This window comes from Lepidothrix coronata, unplaced genomic scaffold (assembly GCF_001604755.1).
Source record: "Lepidothrix coronata isolate B3197 unplaced genomic scaffold, Lepidothrix_coronata-1.0 Scaffold147, whole genome shotgun sequence".
NCBI classification, from domain to species: Eukaryota; Metazoa; Chordata; class Aves; order Passeriformes; family Pipridae; genus Lepidothrix; species Lepidothrix coronata.
In genome coordinates this window covers 236,984-249,237 of record NW_016690327.1, presented here as the reverse complement: position 1 = coordinate 249,237, position 12,254 = coordinate 236,984, and the positions used below count along the sequence as shown (strand labels likewise).

The 12,254-nt window shown below is 50.6% G+C and overlaps 3 protein-coding genes across 9 annotated transcripts in view; 1 reads left to right on the top strand and 2 right to left on the bottom strand.

Moving 5' to 3' along the window:
* Positions 1 to 60: 60 nt before the first annotated feature.
* Positions 61 to 10,022, bottom strand: EIF3I (eukaryotic translation initiation factor 3 subunit I). Of its 2 annotated transcripts, none has more exons than XM_017828379.1 (11): positions 9,775 to 10,022; positions 4,070 to 4,162; positions 3,895 to 3,982; positions 3,171 to 3,236; positions 2,440 to 2,589; positions 2,224 to 2,351; positions 1,827 to 1,937; positions 1,335 to 1,424; positions 1,005 to 1,078; positions 742 to 834; positions 61 to 439 (listed from the first exon to the last, which is right to left on the bottom strand). In XM_017828379.1, exons 1-11 carry the CDS (start codon positions 9,790 to 9,792, stop codon positions 358 to 360), a joined length of 993 nt encoding a protein of 330 aa, XP_017683868.1. In that variant the 5' UTR covers positions 9,793 to 10,022; the 3' UTR covers positions 61 to 357. The 2 variants fall into 2 exon arrangements, with proteins under 2 accessions (XP_017683868.1, XP_017683869.1); XM_017828380.1 differs by lacking the exon at positions 9,775 to 10,022 and adding an exon at positions 4,511 to 4,594.
* TMEM234 (transmembrane protein 234) lies at positions 4,574 to 8,515 on the top strand. Its single transcript, XM_017828381.1, has 5 exons — positions 4,574 to 4,656; positions 5,677 to 5,828; positions 7,070 to 7,136; positions 7,294 to 7,386; positions 8,194 to 8,515. Exons 1-5 carry the CDS (start codon positions 4,644 to 4,646, stop codon positions 8,289 to 8,291), a joined length of 423 nt encoding a protein of 140 aa, XP_017683870.1. The 5' UTR covers positions 4,574 to 4,643; the 3' UTR covers positions 8,292 to 8,515.
* The window catches only part of DCDC2B (doublecortin domain containing 2B), a 3,891-nt gene continuing 1,609 nt past the window's right edge, over positions 9,973 to 12,254 (bottom strand). For 2 of the 6 annotated variants that reach the window (XM_017828378.1, XM_017828376.1), the window contains exons 4-9: positions 12,071 to 12,202; positions 11,475 to 11,615; positions 11,004 to 11,043; positions 10,490 to 10,679; positions 10,196 to 10,290; positions 9,973 to 10,053 (exon numbers count right to left, since the gene is read on the bottom strand). In XM_017828378.1, the coding sequence (XP_017683867.1) occupies positions 10,048 to 10,053; positions 10,196 to 10,290; positions 10,490 to 10,679; positions 11,004 to 11,043; positions 11,475 to 11,615; positions 12,071 to 12,202 (604 nt within the window). In that variant the 3' untranslated portion in view covers positions 9,973 to 10,047. Of the gene's footprint in view, positions 10,054 to 10,195; positions 10,291 to 10,487; positions 10,680 to 11,003; positions 11,044 to 11,474; positions 11,616 to 12,070; positions 12,251 to 12,254 lie in introns of all 6 variants that reach the window. The other 4 variants (XM_017828373.1, XM_017828375.1, XR_001876933.1 and 1 more) reach the window with 4 other exon arrangements.

The window sequence follows — 12,254 nt, the reverse complement described above, 5'->3', positions numbered from 1 at the left end:
GTCCTTGGGTTAACTGGGGAAAAAAAACCAACCAAAAAAACCCCACAGAGGTGCTTTGCCTTGTGTTTACGAAAGATTTCTATTTATTTCCTGATGATTTTTTCCCTCCCCTGATGTATAAATATGCCCAGTAGGCAGGAAGCCCCCGGGGCAGGCAGGCAGCCAACCCAGCAACCTTCCCACAAAAGCCATTCCTGCCCTTTGGAGCTGGCTGAGTTTCCACTTCCCCACCTTCACACAGCACCCAAAATGCAGCAGGAGAACTTCAGGCCCTACAGCAGCCCCGTGACAGAGCAGATGGACTGGGCAAGGGGTTGGAGGAGAAAAAGGAGGAGGACAGGAGAGGGAAATCCTCCTTCAGGCTTCAAACTCAAACTCGAAGTACTGGGGATCGAAGTAGTGGATGCGGACGTAGCCATCCTCACCCCCACTGCTGTAACTGCAGGGAGGAAAGGGACAGTCAGGAACGCTGCAGGAGCAGCCAGGGGCAAGTCTGGCCTCACAGCCCCCTCCTGGAACTAACACAGGAGTCACAAGGCAAAGAAAGGATCGGTGAGGCAGCCAAAGTGTGGAACAGGGTGTTGGTGACCCCCTGGGCTGGCCTGAGGGGACGCTGGAATGGGAGGATTAAGATGCTGGTTCTGCTCCCAGCACAGGGATCCTGTAGGTCCAGACATATCCCAACTAAAAAGTGGGATTGCCTGGGCTGGGACACACTGCAAGACCCCCAGAGAGCCTCACCTCTTCCCATCAGGGTGAAACGCGACGCTGTTGATGGGACCGAAGTGACCCTTCACTCTGCCAAACTCTTCCTCAAAAGCCAAGTGGAAGAACCTGGGAGAAGGAAGATTTACACTGTCACAAGGAGCTGGGAGCCTGGAAGGGGCACAATCAGGAACTCCTCAAACAAGCTCTGCATGTTCAAGGACTCCTCCAGGAGCAGGGTGCTCCGGGAACAGCGTTCTGAGCTGTCAGGAGCTCTCCAGGTGAGGGAAAGGACCTGCCTGGCCTCAAATTTGCCAATCCTGGTGGAGGTTGTGGTCACATCCATGGCCTCCTGCCCACCACCAAGCACGACCTGCAAAGGAGAGAAGCCACCACCCTTCAGTGCTGCTTGTCCCACACTCAGGGGCAGCTGGGGGAGGAGGGGGCAGAGCCTTTGGGGAATCCCAGAACCACTGAGGCTGGAAATCAGAGGGCACAAAGCCTCGTTCCCTGTGCCAGAGCCAGCAAAATTCCCCAGCCCCATTGCACAGTCCTGGTTTTCAGCTGGGCTGGGGACACTCACGCTGGTGACACAACTCAGGGGTGACACTGAGGGAGCTCATCCTTACGTGGTCAAAGATGGGGGAGAGGGCGGCGGAGTTCACCGGTCGCTCCGTCCGGAACGTCTTCAGGTGCTCCAGGGACGTGCAGTCAAAGAGCTACGAGGCAAAAAGGCAGAGAGTTCATTAATTAACTCACACAAATCCAGCTGCTGGGCCTCACCTGGGCAGGTGCAGTCACTCCTGGACACTCAAATCCCAAAATGTACTTCCCCAGAATGCCAAAACACCGGCCTAAGGTAAACCTGTCGCCTTCCAGAGGTGGCAAGCTGCCAATATATTCTGGAAAATGCCAACAGTACTCTGGAAATGCCAAAATAATTTCATTTTCAATGCCTGACTGATAACTTCACACGGTGGCATCTCCCCCTTCTCACTGAGCTTTCCCACTGAGCTTTGCCTTTCCACTTCCTCAAATCCCTGAGGAGGAAAAAAACCCCTGTGATAAGCTCTGAGGAGAGGTCCTGCCAGGAATTATCCACTGCTGATGGAAAACCTCACCTTGGCCGTGTTGTCCTTGGAGGCTGTGATGAACATGGTCATGTCCCTGGAGGTCTGGATGTCGTTGATTTGCTTGGTGTGCTCCTTGATGTTCGACAGCTGCTCCCCTGACTGAGGGGGAAGAGGCAGTTTCAGAGAGCTGGGAAGAGTCCTCCTCATTGAAAATAATTTAGGAGATCATGGAATAGCATCCTGGGATGGTGTGGGTTGGAAGGGAACTTGAAGATCATCTCACTCCACCTGAGCAGGGGGGGTTGGCACATCCGCCTTGCTCAGGGGAGCCACAAATTTGAACTACCCTTCCATGAAGCTGCTGTTTGGAGCCCCAAAATCCTACAGTTTGCCCCTGAACCCCACAGGAACGCTGTGCCATCCTCCCCCCACCCCAGTCCCTGACCTTGGCACTGAACTGGTTGAGCTCCCCACTCTCGTGGCCCGCGATGATGAACTCCCCGAGCGGGCCCCACACGGCGCTGGTGATCTTGGAGTCGCTGCAGGGGATCTTCATGTAGGGCTCGTTGTTCTCTGAGGGAGGGGACAGACACACAGAGAGGTGGCACAGCCCTCCACACCCTCCCCCAGCCCCTCCCCAGCCCCGGGGAGGATCCCTCACCGATCTGGGCGGGGTCCCGCAGGTCGAAGAAGCTCACGAAGCACTGGTAGCCCATCTGCTTGTCCGTGGAGAACATGATGATGTTCCCCCCAAAGTCGAAGCCACACGTCCTCACAGCACTGCTGGTCTTCACCAGGGCCAGCTGCTTCCCTGGGGGGGACAGGGACATCAGCTCAGGGGGCTGAGGGGGAGTTATGGGATGGGGAAGGGGTGGCAGGGGCGGCAGGAGGGTCAGGGGATCCCTGACTTGGGATCTGCAGAATCACTTGTGAGTCACAGACCACCGGATCTTGGGGGGCTTTTCTGAGCTTAATCATGGAATAACAGAATGCTTTGGGTTGGAAGGGACATTATGGATCACCTTTTCCACCCTCTGCCTGCAGGGACACCTGACGCTATCCAGCCTGGTCTTGGATACTTCCAGGGATGGGACAGCCCCAGCTTCTCTGGGAAATCCATTCCAGCCCCCCCCCCACCCTCACAGTGAAGAATTCCTTCCCAATCTCTCACCTAAATCTCCCCTTTTCCAGCTTAAAGCCATTCCCCCTTGTCCTGTCCCTCCATCCCTTGTCCCAGGTCTGTCTCCAGCTCCCTCTGAGCCCCTTCAGGCACTGGAAGGGTCCCCAAGGTCTCCTCCCCAGGCTGAACACCCCCAGCTCTCCATGGCAGAGCTGCCCCATCCCTGTGGATGCCCTGCAGATGCCAGGCAGGGATTTTGGGAAGGGCTTTACCTGTCTCACAGTCCCAGAGCCGGCAGCTGTTGTCGGCAGAGCCCGTGAGCACGTGCCGTGTGTCCCCTGGGTGTCACCAGTCAGGGAAGGACATGGATAAATTTTTTAGATCTGTACAAATTTTGTAGATATATATGTGTAAAAATTCCATCTATATAAAAATACATATGGAAAATATAACAGTTTAAGTAAAAGTATCAAGATCAGAGTAAGAGGTGGGAATGACCCCAGAGGCAGAAATATGTAATATATGTATTTATATATATAATTGGATATATATAACAATAAATTTATATTAAAATGTATATATAAATGTAAATGTATATAAAACATATTATATATATATAAATTCCACATATATAAAAATATACACGGAATATTTAAGAATTTAAGTGAAGGTATGTCAGAATAAGAGGCAGGAATGATCCCAGAGGCAGAAATATGGAATATATATACTTACATAGATAAAAGATTATATATTGCATATACAAAAATAATTATATATATGGAATTTTTATATATATATATAAATTCCATACATATAAATTCCCTACCTATATTCAATATATATATATAAAAATATAGATGGAATATTCAAGAGCTGAAGTGCAGAGATCAAGGGTAAAGCAGCAGGAAGGATCCCAGGGGCAGCCTAATGGGAAGAATCCCGGGCTAAAACATGGGATCAAACCGGTCTTTTTTTGGGGGGGATTAAAAAGGATACAGTCGGCATCCACACACCACACAGCCCCCGTGTGCCCGTTGTAGGTGCCCAGCCTCTCGCCGTTCACCGAATACCACACGTTGACGATCTGCGAGGCGAAAAAAAACACGCGCGGATTAATCAACAATAAACTAACGAATTATGGCGGGGGTGGTAAGGGGGGGGGAGCACTCACGGGATCCTTGGCCACGGTGAACAGCAGGTCTCCCTCGCGGTTGTATTTGATCTGCGTAATGGAGCGCTCATGGCCTTGCAGCAGGATAGGCTTCTGTAATTATTAAGTTATTAATTAATGAGTGAGGGGAGGTGGAGAAGGAAAGGGAGGGTGAGGCGGGGGGGCGAGCGCGGCCCCCGGTCCGGGGCCCCAGGAGCCCCGGACCAGGGGGCTTTGAGCCGCNGCGCTCATGGCCTTGCAGCAGGATAGGCTTCTGTAATTATTAAGTTATTAATTAATGAGTGAGGGGAGGTGGAGAAGGAAAGGGAGGGTGAGGCGCGGGGGAGCGGCCAAGCCGCCCCCCCGCGCCCCAGGAGCCCCGGACCAGGGGGCTTTGAGCCGCTGAATCGTCGGGAGCGGCCACAAATCGCGACAACCGCGACCACCCCGCTCCGGTCTTACCATGGCGGCCACGCTGAGGAGAGAGGAAGGCGGTCACTTCCGGGTTGAGGAGTCGCAGAAGAAATGCGTCACGGGGTCGCCATGGCAACAGCGCCGGGCTTCCGGTCCGACCAGGAAGTGAAGAGCCGTTGCCATGGCGACCGCGGGTGAGGGGAAGGAGATGGCGGCGGGGAAAGGGGATGTGAGGGTGTCCCTGGAGCGGGAGGGAGGTTGTGGAGAGCGGGGTTGGGTTGTCGCGGGTAAACGGGGATGGAGGCGTGGGATGGGTGAGGTTCGCAGGGATCTTGAAGATCGCCTGATTCCAACCCCCTGCCACGGGCAGGGACACCTTCCACTACCCCAAGTTGCTCCAACCTGGCCTTGGACACTCCCAGGGATGGGGCAGCCGCAGCTTCTCTGGGAAATCCATTCCAGCCCCTTCCCACCCTCGCAGGGAAGAATTTTTTCCCAATATCCCACTTGAATCTCCACTTTTCCGATGTGAAGCCGTTCCCCTTTGTCCTGTCCCTCCAGCCCTTGTGAATAGTCTCTCCCCATGTTCCTTGTAGACCCTTCAGGTCCTGGAAGGCCACAATGAGGTCACCCCGAGGCTTCTCCAGACTGAACAATCCCAATTCCCTCAACCTTTCTTCCCAGCAGAGCTGCTCCATCCCTCTGACCACCTTGGTGCCTCCTCTGGACTCGCCCCAGCAGCTCCGTGTCCTTCAGCAGGACCAGGAGAAACGACCCCAAGCTCTGCCAGGGGAGGGATAACAGGAAAAAATTCCTCACAGGAAGGGTGGTCAGGCCTTGGAAGGGGCTGTCCAGGGATGTGGTGGAGTTCCCCTCCCTGGGGAGGTCCAAACCATCCCTGGAGTGTCCAAACCATCCCTGGGACTGTCCAAATCATCCCTGGAGGTGTCCAAACGACAAGTGGATGTGACACTTTGTGAGAGGGTTTATTGGGCTTGGGGGCTCACGGTTGGATTTGACAATCTGGGAGAGCTTTTCCAGCCTTAAAGCCCATCCAGTCCCACCCCCTGCCATGGGCAGGGACACCTTCCCCTATCCCAGGTTGCTCCACCCTGGCCTGGGACACTCCCGGGTGTTCCAAGGTGGGTGAGGGCCGTCCCTTGGGCTCTGTGGGATCCCAGGAGCCCCATCCCGCTGATCCCGGTGTTCCACAGGGCAGGTGGTGTCCCTGGCGCTGGTGGCCGTGCTGTGGGGCGGGAGCAGCCCCTTCCTGAGGGCGGGAGCAGCGGGAATGGAGGATGTTCGGGGCCGGGGCCACCTGGGGCAGCTCCTGGCCGAGATCCGCTTCCTTGGCCTGAACTGCAAGGTGGGAGCTGGAGCAGGGCGTGGCAGGGATCAAACTGGGATCACTCCTGCTTCTTCACTCAGCCTTTGATGCCTTTGCTCAAGCTGTTCAATGTTCCATGTATATTTTTATGTTTATGGAATTTATATGTGGAATATGTATTCCGTATTCCCGCCTTTGAGATCATTCCTGTCTCTCACTCTGGCCTCAGTACCTTCACTTCAACTCTTAAATATTCCATATATGTTTATATGTGTATGCAATATATATAAGAAATTTTTATGTATTTTTAGATCTATACTATTCTTAATACATATATTTATATATTTTTATATTTGTGTATATTCTATATCTTTATATATAAATATATACATATATTCCATATTCCTGCCTCTGGGATCATTCCTACCTCTTATTTATACATATATTCCATTTTCCTGCCTCTGGGACTGTTCCTACCTCTTACTCTGGCCTCGATACCTTCAATTCAACTCTTAAATATTCCATATATGTTTTTATGTGTATGAAATATATATAAGAAATTTTTATGTATTTTTAGATCTATACTATTCTTAATACATATATATATATTTTTATATTTGTGTATATTCTATATATTTATATATAAATAAATACATATATTCCATATTCCTGCCTCTGGGATCATTCCTACCTCTTACTGTGGCCTTGATACCTTCACTAAAACTGTTACATATTCCACGTGTATTTTTATAAATATGGAAATTCTATCTATATAATTTATATAAATATATATACATATGTATGCATGTATTCTATATATATTCCATATTCCTGCCCCTGGGATTGTTGCTACCTGCTTACTCTGACTTCAATAACTTCACTTAAACTGTTAAATATTCCATATGTATTTTTATATGTATTCCTTATATATTCCATATTCCTCCCTCTGGGATCGTTCCTGCGTCTCACTCTGGCCTTGATACCTTTATTTCACTGTGAAATATTCCATATATCATCAGAATTCCTTACCCTCAGCCATATTTCATTTAATTCCCTGTAGCTCTGCCCTCCCTGTGCAGGACTGAGATGTTTTTGGAGGTGTCAGGTCATCAACCCTCATATTTTGCATGGAATAAGCTCAGTGTCAAAATTCCTTTGGCATCATTCCTACCTGCTCCTGGCCTCGATACCCTCACTTAAACTGTGAAATATTCCATCCCTGTTTTTATATATGAGGGATTTATGTGTGCACTGCTGACAGGTTTGTGCTCTCCCTGCAGTACATGGTGCCCTTTCTGCTCAACCAAGGTGGATCCCTCCTCTTTTACCTCACCTTGGCATCCACAGGTCAGTCCTTGTCGCTTTTTTGTTGTGTCTTGGTGAGGATTTTGGGAGGATCAGTGGTTTCATTGATGACTTAACCCAACACCCAGCAGCTGCTTTGGAATCACCCCAAATAAACCAAGAACCTCCATGTTAAGCTCTGTTAAACCTCCCCTTCCAGACCTGTCCCTGGCAGTCCCACTCTGCAACTCCCTGGCTTTGGTGGTGACCCTGGTGACTGGCAGGATCCTGGGAGAGGATGTTGGTGGCAAACGTAAGTCACACTTCAGGCATTCCCTCCCCTGCATCTGTTGGCTGATTTAGGGTGTGAAAACAGCAAATACCCCCCCAAGGCTTTGCCTGGTTCAGCAGCAGCTCTTGCTGCAGACCCTGAAAGGGAAGTGAAACAGATTTGTGGGCAGGGCTGGTAAATTTAAATTTAGAACTGGCTGTTCTAAGCTAAAAGAGCTTATAAACCTAACTAGATGTTGAACCACAACAGAAGCACTAAATAATGTGCCCACCATAGAAAAGAAGAGGCTCATAAGCCCCTAAATGTCAACACCCATCCTCCTTTCCTTCCCTGATGTCCTGCACTGACACTGCCCTGCTCAGAAGGGCAGAAAAAGGCAGGGAACTGGAAAGTTTAAAACTCCAGCACCTGGAACAAGAGCTGTAGGAAAAGGAGCTGTAGAACAAGAGCTGTAGGAAAAGGAGCTGTAGAACAGGAGCTGTAGGAACAGGAGCTGTAGGAACAGGAGCTGTCAGAACACACTGAGCTGTTTAGTTGTTGTTGTTCAGCCTGGATCTCTCCAACAGACACAGAACATGGGTGACATTTCCTTGGAAACATCCCGTGCTCAGTGTACAGGGACAGTCTGAGCATCCAAACCCCCTCAGAACTCGCCTGGCCCAGGCTGGACCTGCCCAGACATCCCTGCCCTGTGACACCTGAGCATTGTCTGAACTGTGCAGACAATCACAGAATGGGATGGGTTGGGAGGGACCTTCAAGATCATCTCATTCCAACCCCTCCTGCCTGTTCTTGATAAGCACATTCCCGATATGTTCATTCCCACAGGGGCTGTGGCAGGAATGCTGCTTACCATCCTGGGGGTCTCACTGTGTCTGGCTGGTTCAGGAACAAGAAGCAGAGGGACAGAACCTGACCAAGGGTAACCCCCCCCCTGTGGCTGAGGGGGCTCCTGGCTCAGCCACGCCTGGGAAAGGTGGATTTTGACACAGAGATGTCAAAACCCATGGACTGTATTCCCTGAGCACCAGGGTGGAACAAAGCACATCCCATTCCATGTCTTAAGGAATTTTTTTGTGGGTGTTTCAAGACGACGACAGTTGAATTTGCTCAGCACCGAAGGGGCAATAAGGGGTTAATAAATCATTCAGTGGGACCTTCTGGGACTGACTGATTTTTGATTAGAAGGAATTTTTTTAGGAATTCCTCCTTCTTGTAGCCAAGCAAGTGAAAATGGCTTTTTCTGCTGTGCTCAGCTGTCCCAGCTCACACTGCACAGCCCCTTACTCAGAGGTTACTACAGGGCTTTGCTCAGAGTTCCTCTCGTCCATCAAACACCCACAAGTGCAGTGTGTCCCTAAGGAAGGAAGGGTGGGTTCCTTTTCAGTGAAATTATCAGTCCAAAGTACCAGAGAAATCACAGAAGGAAAAAAAAAATAATCATTGTCACCCCTGTAATTAATGAGAAACTCCAGGGAGGGAAATCAGAAAGCCTTGCCCAGGGAGGGTGATGCAGGAGCTGTTTATTCCTGTGACTTTTCCTAAATCAGGGAGATGTTCCCAAGACAGAAATAAAATATATATGGATTTGGGAACAGCTTTAATTGCTGCAAACATTATCCAGGCACTGCAAATCAGAGGGACAACGGTACAGTGAAATGTCTTTCTAAGAAATACCCCACATAGAGCAAACCCTGGCAGGTGTTTTGTTATTAAAACATGTTTTCTGTTTGGTAATTCTTCCTTCCCCAGTTCAGCTACAAACCAGCCGATTTAGAGCTCAGAAGAGCAGCCATTTCCTCTGAGAAAAAAAGGGGAAAATCTTCATTATTTAACAACACTGTGCATCTGAATAAAACCAACTGCACAGGAATGTGATCCGGGGGGGGAAAGCCAAGGGAAAGCAGCAGCATTGGAGCACCCAGTGCAGCAAACACAGCACAACAAGGGTCAGGAACCACCAGCTAAAGCTTCACCAGGGCTTTCTCTAATTTCACTTCAAAGGAATTGTCTTCCTTTGAAGTTCTAATTAACCCAGAGACACCACTGAGGCAGAGCTGAGTCACCTACGCTGTCCCCTATTGCAGCAATCCTGAATATCCTCAGGAAAAGCTGGAATCATTAACACACCACTGACAACAAGAATTTTGCTGACCTCGTCGTGCAGAATATTGTTTTAGAAAGAACTATTTTTTTCCCTCTTTTTTAAAGCAAAGGTTTGAACTTCTGTTACTAAAATAAGTGTGTTCAAGTCATTTGAAGAATTAGGTGGTTATTCCCTGGCGGATTCTGAGCTTCACCTGGATACAGGTAAGTTCTGCTTAAGGAACTTCAGGAATTGCAGTGGGAGGAATCTGATCACAGGAATGTTCTCCCCCACTCCACAGAACCAGTGAGGGGAATAAATACCTTTCTGTGGTGTCTCATTTTGGGTTTTCATGTAAATTCTTCTGTGACAGGAGTGAGGATGGAAACACAGAAGAATCCAGGAGAGCCTTTGCAGTCCTTACTGGAGTGGGAAGCTGCAGCTTTCACGTTCCAGAAGGGAATTGTTCATTCTCCAGATGGGATTTCTTGCCTTTCTAACACACGAGGCCCTGCAGTGACACCGTGCTGTGGTGTCTCAAGTTCCCCCTCGTGGTTACTCTCGGCTTTACACATCGGAGAGCAGCTCAGCGTGTCCTAAACCTGATAAATAGGATTTCAGTGAGAAAACAAGGACTTCCCCAAGGAATTGCTGTGAACTCTCGATTGGCCCTTGGGGCTGAGCCATTCCAGGGGGACTCTGGAGCAGGGAGGTTCCAGACAGGCGGGAAATCCCCTCTCAGACCTGGTCAATGGGTACATCCAGCCTGGTGTGTTCACCCTCTTCCCGAGCACCTCTCATCTCCCTCCTTGGATCCCTGGGTTTGGAGAGGCTTTTTCCTGTGAGGAAAAGGAAAGGGAAAAGCTGTTCCATGGGTGTTGCATGGCCTGGTCATGCTGAGGCTGCAGAATCCTGGTGTGTGCCCAGGTGAGGAGGGGAAAGAAGAACTGCAGGAATTGCTGGATGCATCCCTGCCTGCTGTCAGGGCAGGAGTCCTGTCCTTCAGCATCATAAATCCAGCCCCCTCCACACTCACACCTTCACCTGGGCCAGGCTGCACACTCCTGCTGCTCCTTCTGTTCTGTCCTGCACGCACAGGTTTGACATGGAAAATGGGCTCTTCCTCCTCGAGGGGAGATTCCCTGGCTGGAATTTGCAGCTGTGGGAAGGCAGGTGGGATCTTGCCTTTCTCTGCAGCTCCCGTGGCCTGCACCCTGCGACTGCCCAGCTGAAAAAAAACCATCACAGTTTATAAAAGAGAAGTTGTGCAGGGCAGTCCCTAAACACTCAAATTCCTGCTGTTTTCCTTGATCCCGACTGGTACAAAGCTGTAACTGTAACAAGAGGGTTTCAGGGAGAGGCTGTGGCTGCCCCATCCCTGGAAGTGTCCAAGGCCAGGCTGGACAGGGCTTGGAGCAACCTGGGCTGGTGGAAGGTGTCCCTGCCCCTGGCAGGGGGTGGCACTGGATGAGCTTTAAAGTCCCTCCCAACCCAAACCATTCCATGATTCCATGACTGCAGCACGAACCACTCTGTGCCACTGAGCACTCACCCTGCCCTGGCTCTTTTTTTGCCTGTTTTTTGGGTGGTTCCTGTAACAAAGAAGCGAATTCCAGCGTCAGGCAGAGGTCAGCTGAGGGAGGGCACAGTCCCCTCTTTTCCCAGAGGAGAAGGGGCCCAGAGGTGTTTTTCACATTCCACAGTGGATCCCATCAGGTGATACCACACTGCCCACCACAGGCCTGGGAAATTCCGTGGATAATGGGCAGGGGTCCCTCTCAGTGCTCCATGAACATGCAGCTGAAAAACAGCCCATTTGCTTCCTCTGGCACTCAACCCTGGATTTCAGGGACTAACCAAAAACCTTTGAAAACATTCTTCCTTCCCTGAACTCCCAACACACGAAGCACAACTCAAACCCTGGCACAGGCAGAGGGAACAGAGGGGGGCACAAAAAGGATGGCTCTGCCTGAAGGATGCCACAGAGGGAATTCCTTACACCCCTTGGCCACAGCCCACTCACCCCAGTGTCCTGCACTCCTGGGGCACCAGCAGCTCCCTGTAGGGCAGGGGTTTGTACTCCTCCTTTCCCACTGCCACGTAGTGATGGCCATTCTCCAGCTCCTCCCCTCCGCACACCGGGGTCCCATCCAGCCTGCAGAGCCTGGAGGAAGGAGACAGCAAAGGGATCAGGGCTCTGGCAATCCCTGAACAGCCCCCTCAGCGTGGAAAACAAGGGCAGAGTGGGAAACGAGGCAGAGGATCCATCATTCTTAGTGTTGCTCTGAGGAAGTCACAAAAATCACGCCCAGTGATCAGTGAGATGCAATAGATCCCAGCTTTCTCCTTGGCTAAATTGATGTTTGGGGAGGAATTAGGTTTTCTTCCCCTCCCTCAAGACATAAATTCCTTTTTATCCCACCGTTGTGGGGTTTTTTTCCTGTTCGCTTATTGCTTTTTCACCAGCATCACAAAGCACCCAGGACATTGGGGTTATCCCTGATTTAGTGATGGGAAAACCTGAAAAGCAAACAAGTTTGCAAAAGCAGATGGTCTGAACTTCCAGCCAGAGCTCCCTATGTTCTGGATCTGTGGGAAGTGTCTTCCCTGGATACCCACTTGTTAACGGCTCCACTGCCCAACTCCACTTTCTCTGTCAGCGTGGCCAGGAGCGTGTCCCACTCCAGTGGGATCCTCTTGGGGAGCACCAGTGGGAAAGGAGGGCTCAGCAGATCCCCATTCTGGAAAACACTGCAGGAGAAGCAGCCCAGAGCACGGGATGAGCCAGCATTCCCAGAGCTGT

What these genes read in the sequence shown, in the direction of transcription:
- TMEM234 (XM_017828381.1), top strand. An exon ending in CCTCACCTTGGCATCCACAG is followed by an intron (nt 7,137 to 7,293) that starts GTCAGTCCTTGT and finishes CTCCCCTTCCAG; the next exon opens with ACCTGTCCCTGGCAGTCCCA. An exon ending in AGAGGATGTTGGTGGCAAAC is followed by an intron (nt 7,387 to 8,193) that starts GTAAGTCACACT and finishes TCATTCCCACAG; the next exon opens with GGGCTGTGGCAGGAATGCTG.
- EIF3I (XM_017828379.1), bottom strand. An exon ending in TCACCGTGGCCAAGGATCCC is followed by an intron (nt 3,983 to 4,069) that starts GTGAGTGCTCCC and finishes TTCGCCTCGCAG; the next exon opens with ATCGTCAACGTGTGGTATTC. An exon ending in CCAAGGACAACACGGCCAAG is followed by an intron (nt 1,425 to 1,826) that starts GTGAGGTTTTCC and finishes TTTGCCTCGTAG; the next exon opens with CTCTTTGACTGCACGTCCCT.